We start from the raw sequence: 24,598 nt of genomic DNA on the forward strand, positions 1-24,598 counted from the left end.
CTTTTGTGCTCTTTCCTTCATCATAAGCCCAAAACAAGTGCTGCATGTTTCGGGGTCAAATAAAGGCCAGGGAATCTGAAATGTGGAACTTTATAACTTGTCAAGTACTGTGTAAACTATGAAAGCAGATCCAGGTTGTTCTAATTACAGTAAGATGATGTATTTGTTTCTACCTGCATGGGGGAGTCCACATGTGGTGGTCTTCGGTCACAGTAGAGATGTCAAACTAACTGACTTACTCACTGTGTCCTCTAGAAAAGAGTTTTGCCGTAAGGGTCTTGCTGCCATTACATACCTCTCGCAGCAGGTATTTTCACAGCTGAAAAGCACAGGTGTAACTTACCAACATAAATGCTGGCTCTTTGTTTTGCGTTTTAAGTGGTCCAGTAAGCCGTGCCAGTGAGCCAGCATGCACAATAGCAGGGCCCTGGAATAGGGACATCACAATGGAATGCAGCCATCATTCATGTCTGTAATTAGACACATGCTTTCCCTACTATGGAATGCCAAAAACGCCTGCCATGAAAAGGGTACATCATCGTCATCATTGGACCACCGAAAACACAGGTTTGTAAACTTTTTTTTCCTGCAGAGCAACCAAAAGGTAAAGCTGTATTCAGTCAACGTGTTGCAGTTAATATAACAAGGAACTTTAAGCTATAGTATGTAACTTATGTTGCTCCCATGAGGAATTCTGAGAAATTACAACAACACTGTTGATGCATATACATGAGGAAATGTACATTGATTTGAAACCTTACGCTGTGGGCCCAGGTTTTTTCTTAGCAGGAACATCAACAACTGAAACATTTCTTGGGATTTTTCTGAGCTATACTGCGCCAGTGTCGGAAGGCGACACCAGTTTGTAAGCGCTCCCATACTGAGAAATACAGAGAGAGTTGTGTGGAGTTGATATGCTTAATCAACTTGTCGGACATTCAATTAGCCAATATGAAAAAAGTTACGAACTAAAGCTTTAAATTGAAATTAAATGTTTATGTCTGAACACAACAGTTGCTGAAAACTGACTGACTTGATTTAATGCAAAAGTTGTAATATCCACCAAATGAAGAAAAACTATAATTAAGAATAGGGCATGATAGGCTAAATGAATTGCTTTTCACAGTTTCAACGTTGTGTTCCAAAGTGTTCCACAGTTCCAAAACTTCAGAGGAAAGAATTGAAAAGCATCAAAGTTAAGCAGACATTGTTCTAGCTGGCAAAAGTGTTGTAACGTCTCACCATTTCAATTGCCCTCTGAAGTTTCTTATAGCAGAGGCCAGCTGGTCAAGCACCAAAGCTGATTATTTTGGTAATAGGGGTGCAGTGTGTGTGTGTGTGTGTGTGTGTGTGTGTGTGTGTGTGTGTGTGTGTGTGTGTGTGTGTTTGTGTCTGCGTGCACTCTACTGACCTAGCCTGACCTTCCTGCCCCATTCCCTCCCCTACCGTCATGAGTGGGCGGACACACATTCACAGCTGACTCTTTAGCCCCCAAGGTACCATCATATCAGATTGCGCTAAACCACGAGTTTTGTAAAATGATCTAATAGTGTTGCTTTCTCATGTAGTTCAGGAAACTAATAATAATATATTCAATTTAATCCTGCATACATTATATAGCCAAATAAATTGATCATATTTCCCTTGAAGGGTAAGCCCATCTAAAAAAAATTGTCTTATTTCACAAATCCAAGTTGCTCCCTTTCCGCAGGTTGTGTAAAAATGCAACTTTAGTTTGCCATAAGGTAATTTTTTCATAGCCAGAATAATTGGTTATTGCAGGTTCAACCCCAAGGAGTTTAAGATAATCCTTTAGTTTCCACATGTGGATATAGTAGGAGGACTAAACAATTAGATGGGAGACAACATTTTAAAAACTTCAATATGAACAATGCGTCTAAAGATAGATTGATACATGTACCCAGAATTCTTTCCTGATATGTTTCACTAATTTAGCCAATAAATAAAAAAATTAAAACGGCATGTGAACGTAAAGAAATAGGGGTTTGGATGTAAAATCATATTAATAGCTTAGCAGAAATAGCATTTGCTACGGTGAGTTAGAGGTCGTCTTTTTTATGAATTTTAATCCATTTAGGGAAGATTATTAATATGTTGCATTTCTCTGATGTATCCTCTTCCCACATACAGTACAGTATGAGGTCCTATCTTTTCAACCTCCATTCTACCTTCTATTCTAACTCTCATCCAAGGTAAATTAACAACTAATACAATACATCTCCAATGTAGCAAAGCTGGGAAAATCTTAAATTGACGTCAATTCATCCGCTCATTTACCAAACAAACACCCAAAGGAACAAGAAAATAACATCCCACCAAACAACACAATTGAAAGCTACACCACTGAAAGAATAGTGTTAGTAGAAGTTGGTTTGAGATTTGGCGGTGGATCTTTATTGCACTTTTCCTCCGCAGAATATAGAATTAAGCCGGCGACACCTAGAAGAGACAACAACAGTTTCTGGCATCCCAGAACCACCTCCGCACCCTCTGTCATTGCTGATCAGACCCCAACACGTCTAGAATACATACACCAACACCACCCTGGAATTACACGTACTGTTACGGTTAGGCTTGCCAAACAATGTTTGTCACTTACTGTACAACAAAAGGGCAACATTTGAGATTCGGACAAAAATAGACGGTGGAGGATTTGCCCGTCTGGGGTTGACAAGGAAGATCTTTGAAGATCTGAATGTGTGTGTGTCTAGCTTGTGTGAGTGAGGAATATAAACCAATGTATGTATGAATGTATGCACTGTATGTATGAATGCATGGCTCTATGTATGAACTGTATGTGTGCGTGTGTGGGAGGTGTCAGCGGGGCAAACCACAGGAATATCACCCACAATCGCTCTGAGTGATAAAAGAATCTAATTGCACCATTGAGAGTGAAAAAGGAGGCAGAAAAAATAGAAAGACAGACTGGTAGAATGAGAGTTAAAGAAAGAGGGGTAGAGATTATAGCACACTGATCAAAATGTGAAAAATTAACAATGAGAATGTTACAGAGACTAATTTAGATGGCGAGAAATAAAATATATTAAGATGCCATTACATAATCATCATAATCTCGTATGATCCATAAAGTCATTGAACACAAACAGGACTCATGATGATACAACATTGCCTTACAGTTCTAACTGTACAAGAGAGGTTCTGAGTCATGAAAAGTTTAACTTCAACACGCTTTTTAACCAAAAAAAGAAGACAAATAAATAACACATTTTAATTCACAGCTATTGGTGTGAAACGTTGGCGGACGGTATATGTATGTGTCCATGATGTGGGTGGGGTTGTGTTTCTTATACATATTCACACTTGAAGGTGCACCTACACACCTCTGAGGGACTCACTATGGGGCCTTTATGTATGGGGCAGGTTTATGAGAAAAACTGTTACTGTTTAAGCCTGTGACCACGGAATCTCACTCCAATCATGTTAAACTTTTATTTTACGAAAATTGTTGCACACAGTCCCATCTGTTAAATTGATATTGTAAAGCTGGTAATCTTGAGCAATGATCCACTGAGTCTTTCAACCAGAGAGGAGGAAATAATGAGTGAAATCCCATCCTGAAAACCATCAGACTCTTGGACAGGATGTCACACAATGCCACTACTGTAACAGGCACTATTTGTATGATTATAAAGTGGTCGACTGTTACAAATGAAAGAATGTAAGACATTGTTGAAACCATGAGAACAAGTGATATTAAAAAGGCATCCAAACATTATTTAGGAACACATAGGTCTTGTTGAGATGTAAGAGTTTGCTGAATTCACCCTGTAGTAGGAGACGTCTTCATAACCTGGACCAGGACAGCAAAAGCTCGGCATTTTATACAAAGTCGAATTTAAATCACCTTAAATTCAGGACCCCCAACCTCCCATTCATTTAGGCATTAAATAGTCTAATGGCGTCTCAATTGGAAGTGGCGGGGAGCGAGAAGCAATCGATTATCATTTGGGAGAAATCGAGTCTCGCAGGAGCACTGGGGGGGGGGGGGGGGGGGGGCTTCACCTGTGGAGGGACAGGACAGTCTGTGATTGGAGAGCCTCGCGCTTCACCCCGCCCCCCCGCGGCGCGCTGCCCGCCTCCCCCAAACCCAGAGCGCACTCAGCTCCTCAGTCTACCTTCCCCTACCCGCCGCATAGCATGAGCTTCCTTCTCTACCGAGCGGACGCATGACGATTACAGATGGTTTCTTTACGGTATCCCGCTTTCTTCTGACCCAAACTGCCGTTGTTTAGGATAAATCTACCCCCCTGTGTGAGCGGTTTTGTGTAGTCTTTTTTGGATGCGCCATGCGATCTCGCTGTTGGAGTTGTGGTGGCATTCGGCTGCTGGCATGGACGTGGGTATGGAGTCTGGCATTGCTCGGAGCGTGGTGCATCCCCCCAAACGAAGGTAACATAAAGCGTACACGGAGACACTTTGGGATTAGTGAGACTTGCTGTTTGGTGCGCGACTGGGCTTTAACTGGCGCTGACAAGTTTGACCGCTTAGTGGTCCCTTCCTTCATGTTGCCTCTTCGGTCTCCTCTAGGCTGGCTACACGGTTCCATTTGACAGATATAAATTCGCTCATTATTTTGAGCAGATAATGTTTATGACAGCTGTCTCGCCCGAGGCTGTTATGACTATATGTTCCAAAATGGTAATTGCTGAAATAAAAAAAATAACCTTTGATCAGAACATGAGTCTCCCCCTGATAACCAGTCCTTCACTTGGCAGCGCCAGTAGACGCACAGCGCGCTGCAACAAAAAAAACAAGGTAGTGTTCCTAAATGTTGTCCAGTTGTGCTCACACTGTTAACATTGGCAGGATAATCACTTCACTTTAAGTTATTCTTAGAAAATAAAATAAAAATTGGTCATTTCACTACTATGGGTGTTTCAATTTCCTTGGCTTGCCTTTGTGCCATGGTGAGTTTGAATTGCCCTCATTGTGTTTTCATTCCTTATCAAAATGAAAACTTTGGGGCTTTTGCTACTGTCTCTGTGTTCTCTTTTGTAGATTATTTTATGTTCATTCTGGTGGTGTGGCATTCTGTCTCGAAATATGTGGATAATTAATTTTAGCCAAGAGTTCAGATAATAGTAGATATGGCCTTGCATTAATGTTACTCATCTTGTCAGCTATTTACAGTTTCATTTGGCACTACTTGTATACATTGATGCAATCATTTTCATATGCGTAATGTAAAACTGCTTACTAATCAACTTTCATCTCTACTGAACCAACGCAGCATTTTAATACCAAATAAGGAGAGTAGCAAAAATGGCCGAACATTCAAAACAAAAGGAGAAAGAGTAAAAATGTATGAAACAGCATGTGTTAGATATTGTTCCCACACCATTGTCTGTAGACTGAGCAGCATTTTAATAGCTGGGGATGGATGCCATTGTTTGGGGCTACACTATTGTCCGGGAAAGGGGAGAACATTCATCAACCTGCTTATTCTTCACGTGGCAGATTTATTTGGTCTACGTTTAGATTCACAAAAGTGCTGGCTGAAGTGTGACCATGGGACAATCAAGCGATGTGTGTAGTGGTGGGGGGGTATCCTTTGGCAACATGTAAAATAGTTGATGTTCACCTTGAATGGATGGGTAACCTCTTTGTATCGCTGTCCTCTGCATTCAAATACAGCAATAGGGGTTTGCACATTTTGTATTAAGATGGATGGGTGGATGGATAGAGTAGAATTTGTATACTGCAAAAAGGGAACAGTTGACATTTCACGGAAATCACCTAAAAAGAGTATCTCACTTAAAGGTGCTACGAGGAATTTTAAAATATTTCTTAAACAGTCAAATTTTTTCTTAATGCCTTTGTCATGGGAACGCTCAACCAGGAACTATATGGCAAAGTAAAAAAAACACTACCGCTTTTGTCCAAAGGGGGTGTAAGACTTAACACGCACTTAAAGTTCCTCGGAGGACCTTTTTAATACAGTCATATGAAAAAGTTTGGGAACCCCTCTCAGCCGGCATTATAATTGACTCTGCTTTCACACAAAAAAGATAAAAGTGGTATGTCTTTCATTTACCAGGAACAGCTAAGTACTGGGATGTTTTCCAAACAAAGATTTTTTGAAAAGCAGTATTTAGTTTTATGAAATTAAATAAAATGTGAAAAACTGGCTGTGCAAAAATATGGGAACCCTTGTGGTCTTGCTGATTTTAATGCATGTAACAGCATGTAAAACTGAGGACTTTAAACATAAAGTTGGTTGGATTATGTTGTTAAGCCTTGAACCTCATATAAAGGTCTGTTTAATCATGATAAAAGGTGTTTTAAATGCAAGTTCCACTTCTCTTTGACTCTCTGCAGAAGTGAGACAGAATGTGATCATCAAAACAGCTCCCAAAAGATCTTAAAAACAAAGATTATTCATTGTCATGGTTTAGGGGAAGGCTACAAGAAGCTTTCCCAAAGGTTTCAATTGTCAATTTCTACTGTAAGGAACGCTGTCAGGGAATGGAAGGACACAGGCACAGTTGCAGTTAAACCCAGGTCTAGCAGACCAAGAAAAGTACAAGAGCGGCATATGCGGCGGATTGTGAGAATGGTTGCACACAACCCAAAGATCACCTCCAAAGACCTGCAAGAACATCTGGCTGCAGATTGTGTATCTGTACATGGTTCTACAATTCAGTGCAATTTGCACCAAAACATCTGTATGGGCGGGTGATGAGAAGGAAGCCCTTTCTGCGCCCACGCCACAGATACAGTTGCATGGAGTATGCAAAAGCTCATTCAGACAAGCCAGATTCATATTGGAAGAAAATGCTTTGGACTGATGAGACAAAAATTAAGTTATTTGGTCTTTATAAAAAGCAGATGTTTTGGTGCAAATTGCGCTGAATTGTTGAACGATGTACAGATACACAATCTGCAGCCAGATGTTCTTGCAGGTCTTTGGAGGTGATCTGTGGGTTGTGTGCAACCATTCTCACAATCCTCCACCTATGCCGCTCCTGTTTTTTTCTTGGTCTGCCATGCCTGGGTTTAACTGCCACTATGCCTGTGTCCTTCCATTTCCTGACAACGTTCCCTATAGTCGAAATTGACAATTGAAACCTTTGGGAAAGCTTCTTGTAGCCTTCCCCTGAACCATGACAATGAACAATCTTTGTTTTTCAGATCTTTTGGGAGCTGCTTTGATGATCCCATTCTGTCTCACTTCAGCAGAGAGTCAAAGAGAAGTGCAACTTGCATTTAGGCACCTAAAATATATTTTATCATGATTAAACAGACATTTCTATGAGGTTCAAGGCTTAACAACATAATCCAACCAACTTTGTGTTTAAAGTCATCAGTTTTACATGCTGTTACAGGCATTACAATCAACAAAACCACAAGGGTTCCTATATTTTTGCACAGCCAGTTTTTCACATTTTATTTAATTTCATACAACCAAATACTGCTTTTCAAAAAATCTTTGTTTGGAAAACATCCCAGTACTTAGCTGTTCCTGGTAAATTAAAGACATACCACTTTTATATATTTTTTTGTGAAAGCAGAGTCAATTATAATGCCGGCTGAGAGGGGTTCCCAAACTTTTTCATATGACTGTATCTCACCAAAACGGTTCTTACTGAGGTTTCTTGTCATAGCACCAATATCAAGTTTTAAATACTTGACTTACTTTGTAAAAGCACAGCCTTGTTTAAGTGAAGCTCCGGGCTGTGAGAACTGTGAATCAATGGCACTCTGGATCTTATGTTTGTGTGTTGACTGCAGTGAAGGAAGAGCGATCGAGAGATGGAGAGAGGGAGATTGAAGTCCTCAGAAAAACATCGGCATCACATTTGATCTCTCACATCATCTTAGATTTAGTCAGATGTGTTTTCTTTTCCGTACTTATTAATCAAACCTGTCAATGTCATTTAACATTGATCTGCTTTGTTTTTCTAAAATATTTATGTCAACTTTGACTTCAAATCCACATGCTTCTACTCAAACATAAGCATAAGACAAATCTGTTCAACACCTAACCCCTTCAGTACTTTTGCCAGAGGCTGATGTTAGATACATTCGGCACATATTGGCTTTGCAGTTGATAATCACGATGTGCATGCATAATTGGAGAGGAGGGTAAAGCTCGTAATTACAACCACCATTCTCTCATTGGGATAATTGATATTTTTTTTTAGATTGCACAAAGGACTTACCTCATGTGACTATTCAGTTGCAAATACAGGCCAAGTTTGAATTGAAGGGGGAAAAGCTAACAAAGGAAGTCCTGATGCCTCACTAATTATATTAAAGGTGGAGTCAACGATTCTGGATAATGCTTGTTCAAAAAATAGTTGTGCTCAAAATCAATGGATATCTTCTCACGATTTGCTACCTGTGCGTGCTCTGAAAAAAGTACAGCGCAATACACAGCCTAGGCTCTGTAAACTGATACGTAAACACAGGGTTTGTAAACAAAGGGGGCCCACCATAGCTAGCAACAGCCTGTTTACAGAGCCTAGGCTTTCTGTTTGCACTGGATTTTTCTTCAGCACACACACAGTATGGACATGTAGCGGAATGTGAGGAGGTATTCATCAATGTTGACAAATAGCGATTTTGACATCAAGCATTCTCCAGAATCGCTGACTCCACCTTTAACATTTCTTAGGCAGTGAGGACAGTTATCCCGCAGTGGGGCCCCCCACCACCACTGATGAATATGATTACATTGTCACTGTGTTCGATTGATAATACAATGTCTAATTTCTGACTATGATCTGGAGTGTGTGAGCCTACTCTTTAGGCATTTTTAAAACCTATCCCTTTATTTTTGTAATGCTGTTGATCAAATGAGGATTGGTGGATTTGGTTTAATTACAGTAAATGGCTTGAAACAAGTGCATGTTTCCCTGTGTGCCCGAGATAGCAAGGGAGATAGGGGAGAAGGCAGGCCATTAAGCCTAGAGTGATCCAAGCTAACATGATGTAAAATGCCACCATCAAATATCATGGGGTCAGGTTGGGCGCTTAAACCATATTTCCTGCTAGAATAGTAAAAGTGAGCAGTTGAAAATAAATACCCAGGCATCCCCTTTTGCCTCTCACATCAAATATTCCGTTTTAAATTTCAAGGAGAATTTTATCAGTAATCCCCCTGCACTTACTCTTCAGCATATTCGAAACGCGTCCGAGGATCCTCAAAGTAATGGCACTATAAGACTTTTTTCCCTGAATGGTGATGACTTTTTTTTTTTTTTTTTTACAATAATAAGTTCTGTAGATCATTGTCACGGCTGGGCTCACACTTGTTAAGGTGGTTTGATCCTTAGAGAGAGAGAAAGAGAGAGTGAAAGAGGTAACGTATCCTTATGATCTAGTTCAGCATCACTTATCTCTTCTTTATGGCCTAATTAGTTGTCTAATCGCCTCCTAGGGACATCTTTTATTATTCTCCGCAGAGCAGTCAAGGAAGTAAGACTAGAGTAGTCTATGTATGCGTGTGTGTGTGTGTGTGTGTGAAACGAGTGACCGTGCCTCATTCACTGAACTAGCTCTTGCTTCATAGTTTCTTCTGCTTAGTGCTTACCCCACCTTAAGAGTGCGGATGTCTATCCTTTTGTTGACATTGGAGGGTTGATTCGAGGACTGGCTCTTTGTATGACATGGCTTATCATAGGACATAGTGAATGGAAAAATATTGTATACTCAATAGCTGGTTTAAGACATGATGGGATTTATGAAGATAGAACTTTGAGTGATTGGTTTAAGCTCTTAGATACAGTATTATTGTTTGCTCTGTATTTATTTTACACTGGGAAACTCCCCTTGTCGGCAGCTCCAGACAGCTTCAGTGCCCAGCAATATTGCAGGGTTTAAGCAGAAAGGGTGTTGTATGCTGTGCAGAATGGAAAGACCCTTAAAGTAAATGTATGATAAAAGGCAATACAAACTAAACTGACATGACTTGACCGAAGACTCAAGCAAGAAGATATTCACAATATTGGTTGGTTTGCGATGCTTTATTAAAACAAAGAGAACACATTTAACAAATAGACATCAAGCTATATCATCACACAATTGTAATTTGCAAGTTGCCACGGGGAAATAATTGACATTTCCAATCTCAAAATGTAGATATTAGTGTGAAGTTTGCATTAGTTGATCCCATTCAAAGGAAGTAGTAGTATATGTGCACATACAAGTAAAAGACTATTTAATGGGAAAAGAGAATAATTAAGAACTTGTATACAATTTAAAAGCATATTTCTGATTATTGGCACCTTTTTTGGAAGTGTGATGGCACTTTATCCCGGGATTTGTCAGCCTACTGTGAACCATGTTAGGGTTAGGGAAGAGAGATGTTAACTACAATTCTGAAAATCAATAGTGGTTTAAAAGTCTTTAACACTACTTTTATAAGGACCAGATAGGATAAAAACAGGATTTACAGAAGTAATAACCATTTAAAATGTGTGCCTCTTAAAAGCAGTGCTTCTCTAGCTCATGATATGTTCATATTAATTGGCTTCTATTAATATTAAAGTACTCAACACATTATATTTCATAGTGAATATATATTATGATGTTTAAGCAACAACGTTTGCAAAATGCCTAGCCCCTAAATGACCACCGTCTCATGATATCAAAAGCTTTCAGTTGGACTTTCTCTTTTATTGTTTGAGTACACAAGGTGTCTACACACACAGAACCAGCCAAACATTGTCATAAAATAAGATAACATAAACTGAACTCCGGCCTGACAAAACAAAACAAAACACGAGTTGCGGTTTTACGACCGTAGATGTCATATTGTGCCAAGGTCAGATGAGTTTTGAAGCTATTACAAGACGGCCTAGAACAAGACACACCATATGTTCAGCCAAGTGATTTACTGCTTTCAGTGTCTGTAAAAAAATGCTGTTGAGGATGTTTTTTTTCACTTCATGTAAAATGCTTTGGAAACAATCATCCAGTAACTCAACAATACTTTGGACCAATAAAAGGACTTCTTTCTGAGCCCCATGTTGATACGGTTGGACTTATCAATATCATAATATACATTTTTACTTTCATCGCAAACTGTTTATCTGTATTAGAACACAATGGAAAAGGCTGCAGCCAGAGGACATATTCACTGACTGATCTCACGTTTGCTGTTATCAATCCGATGCCCCTTTTACAAAAACCTGTGCGACTTTGTCTTAGAAGAAGCATTGGGACACACTTATAGAGAAGATAAGACATAACTCACATAGGAGTACGCTGTCACCAATGCTGCACGACAGCAGGAGATGGAAACAGTTTTGTAGGAGTGCAGTGGTCAGGCATTTGCACTGGACAGCTTTTGGACTGAGGGGCAGAGAAGGGAGGATTGTAATGGATCAGTTTGAGCTGACAGTACAGTTGGATTATAAAGTTGAGCAGCAGTTGTTTGGTCAACAAGGTAGGTGAAGGTGCAGTCCCACACTAAAGATTATGAATAGATAATAGCAACCGTTCTAAATACAACCAGGCCTTGCCAAGTGTTATGTCAGACTAAATATCTGACTCAAGAAGTGGCTTCAATCACAATGTGCTAAATCTCCTTTCAAATGTTCACACGTCTTCATTTCAAAAACTGTTTAGTATGTTATAAAATTGGTTATTTATCTGTAATATCCTGCCAAGAAAGATTGCAGTTATGTTGTTTTTTTTCTTCTTTTGATTAAATGATCTGCTGTTTATGCTTATGACGGTCTGTGTTTTTAATCTTTAACAGTGAACCTGCTGGATTCTCGCTCAGTGCAGGGAGACCTCCCGTGGGTGTCCTATCCTAAGAATGGGGTGAGTATGACCACTCTTAAGGTGTGTGTGTGTGTGTGTGTGTGTGTGTGTGTGTGTGTGTGTGTGTGTGTTACCCTTTCTAAACCCAGTCACCCATTGGAAATACATATCTGACATCATAATCGAAGAAGGATCAATATCATGCATTGACCACATTTAAAAATAGACTTCTGTCCAAATAAAATGAACGATCTGCAATTCAATGAACCGTTAGCACAGTTTCGCTAGTCTGCGCTGTAAACTCACTCACTGTGTGTATGACAAAGGACATCTGCAACTTTACCATTCCACCCTGAATTGCAGGCTCTTCGTTTTTCTAATCAAGGTTAAAGGTCATTTCATTTCCAAGAACTCTCACTTCATTATCAGCGTAAATTGAATTCATGAATAAGGGTTGGGAAGTCACCATGGAATACATTATATTCTCCAGCCAGGAATTGAATTTCCATTTGCAAGTATATTCCCAGGTTGGAGGCTAATTAGACAGTGACTCACTAGAGTTGGAAAATACTTATTTCAATGTGTAATACAATATATTTTAATAAAGAAAAGAAATGGCATATCAAAAAATTAAGTATTGTATTCTGGAGTTTCAACATGCACCTTGACTCAGTTGCTCGCAGCAGAGTCTGCCACCTTTCTTGGTTAATAATTGAATTCCCCCGACCTCCATGGGGATTGATAGTGCTGCTGTGGTTGGTTTTAAACAGGAATTCATTTGTGCATCCATTTGACACACATGGAAAATCTCTAAAATCGTCACAACTCGTGTTCGCAAATACGCAGCTGTACACACCAAAACCAATAGCTGCTGACCACAGCGTTTTTCTCTCAGCTCTTGCTATTCAAATCACGGCCCACTCACTGTGGCTGTATGTAGATGGGAGAGATAGTGCTGACAAAAGCAGCCGTATGCGCAATCGTATTAATGAAGACGTGATTATGGCGTGTGTGTGGTTTCTACAATGCAACCGCATAAATAACTGCATTCGGGGGTAGACGGAGGGAGGAAATGAATTATGTGATAAGACTGCATAAGGATCTCATAAGGACATCCTCTCTTTTTCATTATTAAGGTGTTTAAAATGTATTCCTTTTTTCCAATCAAACTTATTTTCCGGCAGTGAAAATGAAAAAAACACGGCTGACAAAATAATGAATTTGTTCCCCTGTATGGCATTTAAATAACAGACGTTATCCTTGTTGGCCATTATAATTCTTATCGTGTTCAGTATGTATGTGACAGAACCCAATCTGCAGCATGCTCTGGCACGTTCTCCGTGCACGCCATCACACATTAACTCTTGGCAGCGTCAGACTTCTGTGGCTAAATAAGATGTTGAAGAGGCATGGAAGTTTTGTTTTTTTTGCCTCATGTTCCAGATGGTTTGTTTCATCCATCGTTTTCTCCTCCTCCCCCAGCGTGGTATATCCTCTCATTCTTCACTTCTTTTTTGTCTGGCTCAGCTCTCTTCCATGTCCCCTCCCATCCGTCCTTGTCCCCTAACATTCATTTGACTCCTTTTTCCCCATTGTACCTCTTTGTCTTGTGTCTTGTGTCTTTTTTTAAATCTCACCGTCATCCGCTGCTTTCCTCTTCCAAAGCTTCAATGTGCTTTGACACATCTTGAAACATGTATTTGAGCAAAGAGGAGACAAGACTAAAGTAAGGGCTTTTTAGTGTTTGAATTGTGATGTCTGACCTTGAAATGTTATGACACATTTCAATGAACAAGTGTGACAATGACGAAAAAGCTTGGAAGTGAAGTCTCAAGATTTTAAAGCATGAATGTTGTGGGTTAGGAGCTAGAGGGTGTCACCAAAAAACCCTTTCTCCTTATCACCAGCTCCTTGAACCTTAGTGTTTAAAGTTAGGGCTTCTTCTCTTCTTTACACACAGCCATATTCATACACAAGAACAATTTAAACTGAAATCATACAATCCTTCAGAAGTGCCCTTTTAATTTGCCTATCTTGAACATGGCAGAGTTCATAGGAGGCTAAATTTAAATTATTGCCTTGAAGCCTCTTAGTAGATTCATCTGGCAATGTGAAGACAGATGTGTTGTGAGCCAGAGATGGAGGTAATTAGAGAGAGAGATCTGTAGACAGTCGGACAGTTTCATACCCTTTGTATCATTCCAGTTTACAGAGCCTAGGCTGTGTATCAACATTTGATCTATTTTTCAGCGATCACACACAGTATGGAAAGGTAGAGGATTGTTAGGAGATATTAACTGATTTTGACCAAAACTGCTTTTTGACAAACATTGTCCAGAATCGCTGTCTCCACCTTTTAATGTGGTGCTGGTTCACATAGGGACACAATAAATGAAAAGAATATGATACAAAAAACCTGGTAGATGTTGGTCCCGTGCCCATCGGGACTATTTGGCTGTCAACCCTTTCATCTAATACCTCCATTACTTCCTGTTCCTTTTGTATTGGTGGTGGAGTGTGTGTTCATATATTGTGTGGGCTTCCAATCATATTGCAATTTGATGGATTATGTTATCTGCAGCTTCCTCAAGCACCTGAAAGGAACACAATAAAGTAAGAAGAAAGAACCCCCTATGTTCCATTATAGAAATAGATCCCACTATATGGATTATTTAGCTGTCAAATCCATCTGTCTCCATTGCCTCCTATCAGTCTGTGAAATCCAGGAACCATTTAGAGTTGTCCTTGCCAGAACATAAGTAGTTATTGTCCACTGGGCCTGCAAAGCCCCTAACACACTGAGCTGACCCTAAACCAACTGAGCACTGGCAAAGCCTTAACATTGCCTCATATCACCTCAATCCTTCTGCCGAAACTTTCATCCGAAGAAAACACAAAAGCTACATGTGGCCAGCTGACGGCTCACATTAAAAGGTGCTCCGAGGACCTTTTAGTTTGTGTTCATTTTTGCACCCCCTTTGGACAGAAGCGGTAGTGGTTTTTTTTTTAAGCCAGCTGTTGTTCCCGGGTGAGCGTATCCATAACAAAGGCATTAAGAAAAAATATATAAAAACAATGCATTCTTTGCACTGATGGTCTTGTTTGCTGTTACATGTAATTTAAGATCATCAAAGGAAAAATTAGGCTGTTTCAGAAATATTTAAAAGTTCCTCGTGACACTTTTAAATACACTCTGACAGAAAAAAATACCAAGTAGCCCACCGTTACCCAACCACTCTGAATCTGCCAACATGGGCTTGATACATACTAAGAATATGTCTAATCAAAAGTTGCAAGTAGGACTGAAGTTTGGTTTTGCATTGCGGATTCTTGCTATTGTATAGGACTGAAAGATTTCAGATGAATACATTTTTTTAAGATTAGTGCTGCAATTAGAAGTTTAATTAATCTCCAGATTGTATTTTTAATGAATGTATTACTTGTTTTGTCTACAACATGCCAGAAATTATTGAAACATGTCCCAGTATTCAGATGTCTTCATTTTGTCTGAGCAACAGTCCAAAAATATTCCTCATTTTGGAATGATATAAAACGGCTAAAAGCAGCAAATCCTCACATTGACTAATCTCCCTGACTAACTGACTAATCGTCGCAGCTCTAATTGCTTGGAACATGTACCACTGACCAATGTTGCAATTGCAATTTAATTGGAATTATTTGTACATGTAAAGCCGAGAACTGTTAGTTGTCCACATAGCAACATTTTTTAAATGAGCAGTGTGTTATATGTATTGATAACTGCTACATATTTGCCCATATGTTGTGATTATAACTGGTTTGACCAAGTGTGTGATGCTTATTTTGTCATGTAATGTGATTAAACGTGGCTACATACAGAGTATTGTCTGAAATTCAGATATCAGCCTAACAACCCATCATGATATTGTGGGCAGCTTTTTACTCAAAGCTACTTAAGATAATGTAAGCATTAGCTTCACAGACTGACTGAGGTCCGTTGCTTGAAAGTTTAACTGGGAAATGTGAAAACTCTTTGTGCCAGCTTTCTGTGTTTCAAGGACTGCCCTACCTTTTAACAAGCTAAAATGTATCAGTCAATCAATCATTCAACACTACAGTTCCCACAATGTTGTGTATGTGCATGAAGCAAAAAAGTAGCCTAACTGAAAAATGAAACCTAAGTAAATTTGGTCAAGCTGAACTGCAATTCAGAGGGCTCTGTTCCATCAACTGCCTCTGCTGATTCAGCAAGCTCAAACCAAAGATAAGGGCACGCTAGCATCAAAGCAGACCCTCCTTTTCCCCCCATATAGCATAAACCAGAACCATGAAGGATGGCCGACAAGGATGGTTGGGGTTAAAATGAAAGAAGAAAGGATACAGATGAGAGAGAGTGGTTAAGATTAGCCAGGGAAGTTGTCACATGATAGCATGGCAAGACCAGCCTGATCGTGTAAGCTTCAAATACATTTCTATCTAGCAGATCAGTCTGGCCTCTCTGCAATCTCCAATGGGGAGGAGTCTGGTCAGAAAATGAACTGGCCAATTCAGGTTTGCATTCTGTCCCTTATGGAAGACAGCTTCAGATTGTTTTGTGTAGTCCTCAATCTAGCTTCATGAGACCAGCCATTTCCCACATGTCAACGGCTACACAAACCAATCAGGGGCTGCCTTCAACTAACAGATGGAACGTGAGGAAGGCCCAGGCAGACTGGAGGCTAGATTGACGACGACAGAAACCAATCAGGGGCCGCCTTCCAATAACGGATGGGAGCCCGGGCACCTCCCCACTGAGATTGGAGAAAGTATAGACTGATCTGCAGCCGATAAACTAATGTGAAGCCCGCAATATCAGGCTGTTCTCAACAGGGTTTTTGGAGGTAGGGAAGGAGGGATGAAGCAGAAATTGGGGACAAGGAAGGAGACAGGAAGTTAGAAGATGTGGAGGGGGCTGAGAAGGATTGTGGGGGATGCAGTCCAACATTGTTTCTGGGTTATACTAGATACTAATTAAAGGAAGAATAGAGGACACATAGGGGGAAAATGATGATAGACACGGATGAACTGAAAAGGAATGTCGTAGAGAATGAGATGGAGGCAGAAATAGGGGAAAGTGTGGGTGGTGGGGGGTCCTGTATGAGTGAGTTGAACCGCTCTATTAGAGTGTTGTGACGGTCAGCGGTAATTGGTGGTAATAATAAGTTGGAGACAGCTTTATAGACTTAGAGCCGGGAGGCCACTCAGCACAGCCTCGGGGGGTCTGCTGACAAATGTGATGTGCGGACGCGCGGACACACACACACGCACACACACGCACACGCACGCACGCACACACACACGCACACACAATAGTCAAGAAAACAAACGCGCACACACTCACTAATGGGGAGCTAGACAGATGCCGATAGGGACATTTCAGCCTAAGGAGTAAAGTAGGAAAGGGCAAGAGGAGAGAAAAGAAAAGTGTCCATGAAGAGGTGAACGAGAGGTTAGGGCTGCACGAGAAAGTCTGAATGGACTGATATTAAGAGCCTCTCATTATTGGGACCATTTACCACCGCTTGGACTAAACATTCTTGGCCTTTGATTGCACACATTAAAGCACCAATTCACCTTAATCACACCAAACCATTTTTTTCTGCTGGTGGTGGTGGTATCTTGCCATGCAAATAGTACTGTATATAATGTGAGCACATGGAATTTTGTTCATGTTGGCTGAAATAAAATGCAAGAAATGTACCTTTTTAAGAAGCAATGTCCTGCTTATAGCAATGTCCTGCGCTTTCAATAGTAGAATTATTATTATATATAAGTGACTTGGATGCTATTTAGGGAACATAGAACAGCCTAAAGATCAAATTTAAGAATTTTTTTCTTGGAATTTGGGTGAAATTACCCTTTTAAAAAGAGGATGTATGACTTGCCCTAAAATTAGGTAGGTGCACTGAATATTTAATTACATAATTTGGAAAACAAATGGTGCATTTCTTCTCGGAATGGAAGAGGCATTAAGCAGACATACATGTATTGTTAACTAAACAAAGCTATTAGGCATTTGTTCCCTACTGCGACTCACATTACAATGGGTGGTCGTGACCCCACAGAGTTAGTATGTTGCCCTCCCAAGCACCCAGCTTTGTGTTTGACCTGGGGGGCCCCTGCCCACTTAATACCATGTAAAGTCCTCAAATACATCATCAAGTAAAAAAGGACAGTTCAACATTAAGGAAGTAAGGATATTATTTCATGATATGTTTAAAAGCAAAAACATTTTTAATGCAAGTCTGTGTTTCAGTGTTCATTTCACACGGTATTGACATGCAAATGGCTCATGGTAAATCATTGATTACTAATGTAAATGCACTTAGGTTAAATCTTTAAACCGAGTCATGAAAAAAAAACACTGTTTATACAGTAGAGCTGCAGAGTGGGCAAACTTCCAGTTATATACAAATACTGGACCCATTTGGCTCCAGGCAAAACTAGGGTCGTCTGTTAAAACCCACTCCCTGCTGGGAATACCAATAATTGTGTGTGTGTGTGTGTGTGTGTGTGTGTGTGTGTGTGTGTGTGTGTGTGTGTGTGTGTGTGTGTGTGTGTGTGTGTGTGTGTGTGTGTGTGTGTGTGTGTGTGTGTGTGTGTGTGTGTGTGTGTGTGTGTGTGTGTGTGTGTGTGTGTGTGTGTGTGTGTGTGTGTGTGTGTGTGTGTGTGTGTGTGTGTGTGTGTGTGTGTGTGTGTGTGTGTGTGTGTGTGTGTGTGTGTGTGTGTGTGTGTGTGTGTGTGTGTGTGTGTGTGTGTGTGTGTGTGTGTTAAGCTGTGTAAAGCTCAGTGCAAGCTGGTGGATCTGTGTGATCTAACCAGTAAGAGGCTTAATGTCTGCACTGGGACTGACTGGGCTGGAGTCTGTGAGAAATAGGGACCCTGTCACACACAAAAGCACACACAGATCTGTATGTGCATCTACATTGCACTTGTGAGGACACTCGTTAACATAATGCATGTTATGTTACCCCATTCCTTGACCTAAGTTGTGTCTAACCATAACCCTTAAACTAGATGTCAACTTAATCTCAATGTCAGCCCTTTTAAAGAAGTTAGGTTGTTCAAATGTCTTCACTTTTCAAACGTGTCTTCACATTTAAATTCAAATTGGTCCTCTCAAAGAAAAGAGTACAAACGACACAGATACACACACAAACACACACACACACACACACACTCTCTACTTTTCATATCAACACAGATGCATGCACATCTTAATATCATGCATAATTACTAATTCATTATAATGCCTCCATTCACAAAAGGCTCAGTACTAAATTACAAGAAAACAAATGAGGCAGACCAAAGCAGAGAGGACAGAAAAAAAAGATGGGTGGAGGGAGAACAACATGCAGAGAAGAGAGATAGGATAAAGACAAAGACAGAAGGTTGTATACAACGACTACAGCAAGGATTGATTAATATGGGCTATTAAGCTATAACACCAGATCATAGTCTGGTCCCTCTGGCCATATTACAGTGACATGATGAAGCGCCTGTATTAGCCATGGGAGAGTGCTAGTGATGCAGATAATAGCCACGTCCCAGGAGACCTGCAGAGGGAATTAATGCTGCTGTCTGACACACACACACACACACACACACACACACACACACACACACACACACACACACACACACACACACACACACAGGCGTGGATGCACATGATCATACACACACCAGCTTGAACACTGGCAGAATCATTTACATATATGCGCACACACTCACAGGCCAGAATGGATACACACACAGCCACACGTTATACAGGTATGGCTTTACAGTATGCACAGATGAACACACCTTTAAGCGCATGATAATTATTTTTTCTGCTGACAAGAGCTCCTCCTCTCATTCAGGATACCTCCATATATGTACCTTATAACACTATCTCATTATTTTCTTTCTTTTTCAGTAAGAGGGAATGAGGTGGAAGAGATTACTCCACTATCTAAACCACACACACACACACACACACACACACACACACATGCACACACGCACCGACACACACACACATACACACATGCACACTCACAGACATACCCTCTATTTAATTTCCTCACCACTGTTAAGCATTTTTAAAAGCTTTGGCTGTAACACATTTGTCTTACTTTGTTTGCCTGGTTCTGTGTTAATTTTTAATCTTCAGATAAGGTAGATATGATATCAAAGTTTTGGTTGAGATCCTTGATCGGTTCCATTTTATACTTCTTCATACCTCTAGTCTGCTGCACTACATTTCAGAAGTGAATGTTGTATGTTATACGCCACTAGGCTTATCTGACAGTAACTTTTGCAGATTTTTTTTTTTTCTTAAACACTGTGCAGACTTAACAATTAAACCCAAGTTTAGCAAATGTGTTGGCTTGAGTATGTGACCCTCAGGAGGGGGGCCCATCCTCTAAGTCAGACTTAACTTAAATGTATGTAAAGTAGTTAAACTAACTATACCTGGACCAACTGCTGTACAATGATACATACTACATACACATTGATGCATAATATAGCCAGGTATGATACAAAGGATTGTTTACTTTAGAACGACTACTTTTGTACTTTAACTTAAAAAGGATTTTGAATTAGACATTTTACTTGTGACCTATTTCCATACTGTCTTGGTACTTTTAATTAAGTCAAGGAATTAATCAGTTTTCCTCCACTATCAGTCAATGCCAAAAAAAAAGTAATGAGGTTGCCCCAGCTCTACCTCCCTCTAAACAAAAAGTGAGGTAATCCTTTTCCACTTTTTTTGTCCTCTGTATTAATTAACCACCCTCTCTTCTCTACCTTACAGTGGGAGGAGATCGGCGAAGTGGACGAGGACTACGCTCCCATCCACACCTACCAAGTGTGCCGGGTGATGGAGCAGAACCAGAACAACTGGCTGCACACCAACTGGATCCTGACGGAGGGCGCCCAGCGGGTCTTCATCGAGCTCAAGTTCACCCTGAGGGACTGCAACAGCCTGCCAGGCGGGGTGGGCACCTGTAAAGAGACCTTTAACATGTACTACTATGAAACCAACGGGTACGAAGAGGAAATGGAGGAGGGAGAAATGAGAGACGGAACGGGCATGACGGAAGAGGAAGACAGGGCCATGAAGGAGAGCAGATACATCAAGATAGACACCATAGCGGCCGACGAGAGCTTCACAGAGCTGGACCTAGGGGATCGAGTCATGAAGCTCAACACGGAAGTCAGAGATTTGGGCCCCCTGACGCGAAAGGGCATCTACCTGGCCTTTCAGGATTTGGGCGCGTGCATCGCTCTGGTGTCGGTGCGCGTCTTCTACAAGCGCTGCCCCTTTCTGGTGAAGAGCTTGGCCGAGTTCGCAGACACCATCCCGGGCTCGGAGGCGTCGCAGCTGGTGGAGGTGGTGGGCCGCTGCGTCAATAACTCCCTGCCCTTGTACGAGCCTCCCAGGATGCATTGCAGCACGGAGGGAGAGTGGCTGGTGCCCATCGGGAAGTGCGTGTGCCAGCCGGGGTTCGAGGAGATCAACGGATCCTGTCAAGGTAAAATAAATAAAAAAGTGGTTGGGAGTATGTGTGTGGGGTAGTGCTTAACAATTAGTTTATTGATTCATTAATTTACCAACAATCTGTCAGCGATACATTTGGTAAATCAGCTAGTCATTTGTGTAATTTCTTAAGCAAAATTGGCGAACTGATCATGAAAATGATGAGAATTTGTGGCTTTTTACCTTTTGAAATCTTTGTCCAGTGTACAGGCACATTTGGGTTGCTATGTTCGCCGCCTTTGTTTATTTTTATATCCATGCACAACATGTTTGTTTTTAGTATTGTGCGCTTGAGTGTGCGCACGGATCTTGTTATACTGTTACTAAGAGTGTTTCTTACTGTGTGTCTTTGTGTGTGTGTGTGTGTGTGTGTGTGTGTGTGTGTGTGTGTGTGTATGTGTGTGTGTGTGTGTGTGTGAGTTCTCTCTCAAGCTTAGTGGAGGGTATTCCCCTGAGCCCTGCAGCACTTTGCCGCTCTCACACAGTCTCTGTTCTGCTCCTGACTCGAGCCCAAACATTCCCATCGCCCGACCTTAACTGCCATTTCCACGGGCACTGCAGGGCCTCTCTATTTTCTCTCCTCCACTCTTCTCCAATCTTCCTCTGTGCTGTCTTTTAAATTACTCAATTTTCAGACTTGCACACTAGACTACTACTCGAGTCTAACCGAGAGCAGCTCCGAGTGGAATAGAGAAATTTCAGAATAGAAATCCACAGAGTGGTTATTACACAGCGGCATGGCATTGTGTGGTACGGGATGTTGAAATGTGTGATTATTTGGTTGAGCTTGATTGTTTTTCTAACCTCTCCACACAAAGCCCTGCTGATGAAGTGTCAGTCTCATGCGATGGACTGAAAGATTGGTCTCATATGCTCGACTACAAACAGCACAATGCATGTGCATATGTGTATGAGTGAGTGTGTGTGTGTGTGTGTGTGTAGTCTAATAAACGTAATGAGAAGGAGGAGAGCAGTGTTTCCAGGGAGTATTTCACATGCATAGCCATCATTGGTTCATTATAGTCAAAATTCTTAGAACCTTTGTCAGCTTTGTCTCACAAAAAGATTGCATCATCCATTGTTTAACTGGGTTGGACGTGGAGTTTCTGCAGGGAGATCATTAGGACATAGCTGTCAGTATATGCTATTGGCCCTGCCTGGAGTCATATACTGCCACACACTGTAAAGTCACACAGACTGTTACAGATCTGTGGCCTTTCCACACAAGAGCTCATTCTGTATTGGGTGCTGTTTACCGGTGCCGCGTAATAACTACATGTTGACTTTTTGTTGGTCAGTCTAAAATATAATCAACAACTACTGAGTGGATCGATATGTAATTTTATGATTAGATTAGTCATGTGTCCCTCAGGAAACATTACAATAGCTTTGGTGATGCCTTCCTCTAGTGCTATCATCAGGTTAGAATTTGCATTTGTTCAATCATTTGGTTTATGACTTAACACAGACATAACATTCCCATCAGTCTTAGCTGTGGGCCACATTATGTTGAATTTAAATTATGAAATTTAACTAAGGTGGTGACCACAGTCAACATTGTACCTAACACCGAAAAAAAAGATAGATTTAAAAAGCATGCTTGCTTGATAAGCAAAATTAAGCATGTAAACATTTTGTAATACACACTTGCATACTGTGCATATTTATCATACAACAGAAGCTAAAGGCAACATGGAAGAAGCCATTTTTCCACTTTCCAAATGTGCTGATGACAGTATGCCAAATGCTTTTATCCACAATGGTAAGACGGTTAGATGTCAATATAGTGACTTTTTAATGCTTTATCATCCCCTTACCATTGATACAAATACTTTATAAGTCTTTAACAGCAAAGATTATTACAGTGGTTTTGTTTTGTGAGACATTGAGTCTGTTCAGGTGTAGACTGAGTTTAAAAGAGACAGCTAACATGTGGCCTTCCCTTTATACCCTTATCCACAAAGGTCTGTGAGTGGTGTTATTTTGATGACACATGCAGTGTTCAAATCTGACCCTGCCAACATGTATTGCAAGAAGCTGACAGCCCCTCCCCCCCCCTCCCCAATGGGCTGTTTTTGTCTGTTTTCTTGCAACAGAACAACGTTTTGATTTTCAATTGAAGGAGTTTTACAAAAGTTGTCTGATATGCAAATATGTGCCATTAGTTCTACATTCTAGTATAAAAACATCACTGGTTCTCTTTAGTTGCTGTCCATATGTACAGCAAAAATGAAGTAAACAAACTTAACAGTTAGCTGTCGGGGTATTGGAAAAACTCCTGGCAATTAGGGACGTTACATGATGATTTCATTTATTGTTATGCAGATGAGAACATTAAACTGAGCCTTTGAAACTGTCTACAGAGGGAAAACGTGGCAGGGTTTCCCCTCACTCAGCTTTGTAACCATATGTGCTCCCGCCACGGCTTTAGCAAACACTTTTTCATGTGCGTTTCAATCACTCACATCAGAGTGTGAAGTGTTCCAATCCGAGCAGCCTGGACGCCATACTGCGAGGAGGAGTATAGTATTTATAGTATTTAGTATCCAGTCTATTTTTCTTGTTTGCTGGGGGGAGGGGGGGGGGGGGTGATGTGTGTGGTTGCCTTTTTAGATGTGGAAGCCTTGAACATCTGCTGATCTGGATTTTCAAAAAGCCTGCGCTGCGTGTGGTGATTTAATTGTCATTCTATTATGTCTTGTTTTGACCCGTCGGTGAATATCGGCGTGTTTTAAAATGCATACACCATTGTGAATGAACACATTTGTATTCTATAACTTTGTTCAGCCTTTTTCACTTAGCGCTTTAGGCACGCTTAGTCCTACAGTAGACCGTGAAGCAATGGATTTCCAGGTATACGATGCGTGCATGTGAGAAAGGTTGCCTGTGCGTATCCTGGCTGTGTTGGCTGGGTGGTGTGTGTGTGTGCTGCCTGGTAGAGCATGATTTAACGCTGCCTTTGTGAATGTGGGATAGAAGTCGTTTACGGACGGCTCTTTCTCCTCTTCCTTTGTCTTTTTATTCCTTCGTTTCCGTTTCATTCTTACTCCTCTTTGTTTTCAGGTCTGTTGTACCTCAATTTCTCCTTTCCCCCATCTTTCTCTCTCACAATTCTTTCTTTTATGCTTTATTTCTCTCGTTTTATCTTTCCGTGACTACCTATCATTGATTGCCTCCCCATCCTTCCGTTTTTTTCTCATCCACCTTATATCTGCCACCTTCATTAGCACTCTCCTGTCATTTACACTCTTGCAAGTGCCTTTCACTTCCCTCTCCTTTCCCCCTTTAAAAATCTATGCC

General features: G+C 40.8%; 1 protein-coding gene across 1 annotated transcript in view; it reads left to right on the top strand.

Annotated features, from left to right (window-relative positions):
- Nucleotides 1-4,328: 4,328 nt before the first annotated feature.
- epha5 (EPH receptor A5) overlaps nucleotides 4,329-24,598 on the top strand; it is a gene marked incomplete at both ends in the record, with an annotated part of 58,295 nt that continues 38,025 nt past the window's right edge. The window contains 3 exons of the mRNA XM_080047309.1: nucleotides 4,329-4,431; nucleotides 11,750-11,814; nucleotides 20,573-21,293. Coding sequence (XP_079903435.1) covers nucleotides 4,329-4,431; nucleotides 11,750-11,814; nucleotides 20,573-21,293 — 889 coding nt within the window. The remainder of the gene's footprint in view (nucleotides 4,432-11,749; nucleotides 11,815-20,572; nucleotides 21,294-24,598) is intronic.

The sequence above is a fragment of the Ammodytes marinus genome (assembly GCF_949987685.1).
Source record: "Ammodytes marinus genome assembly, chromosome: 18".
Lineage (NCBI taxonomy): Eukaryota > Metazoa > Chordata > Actinopteri > Uranoscopiformes > Ammodytidae > Ammodytes > Ammodytes marinus.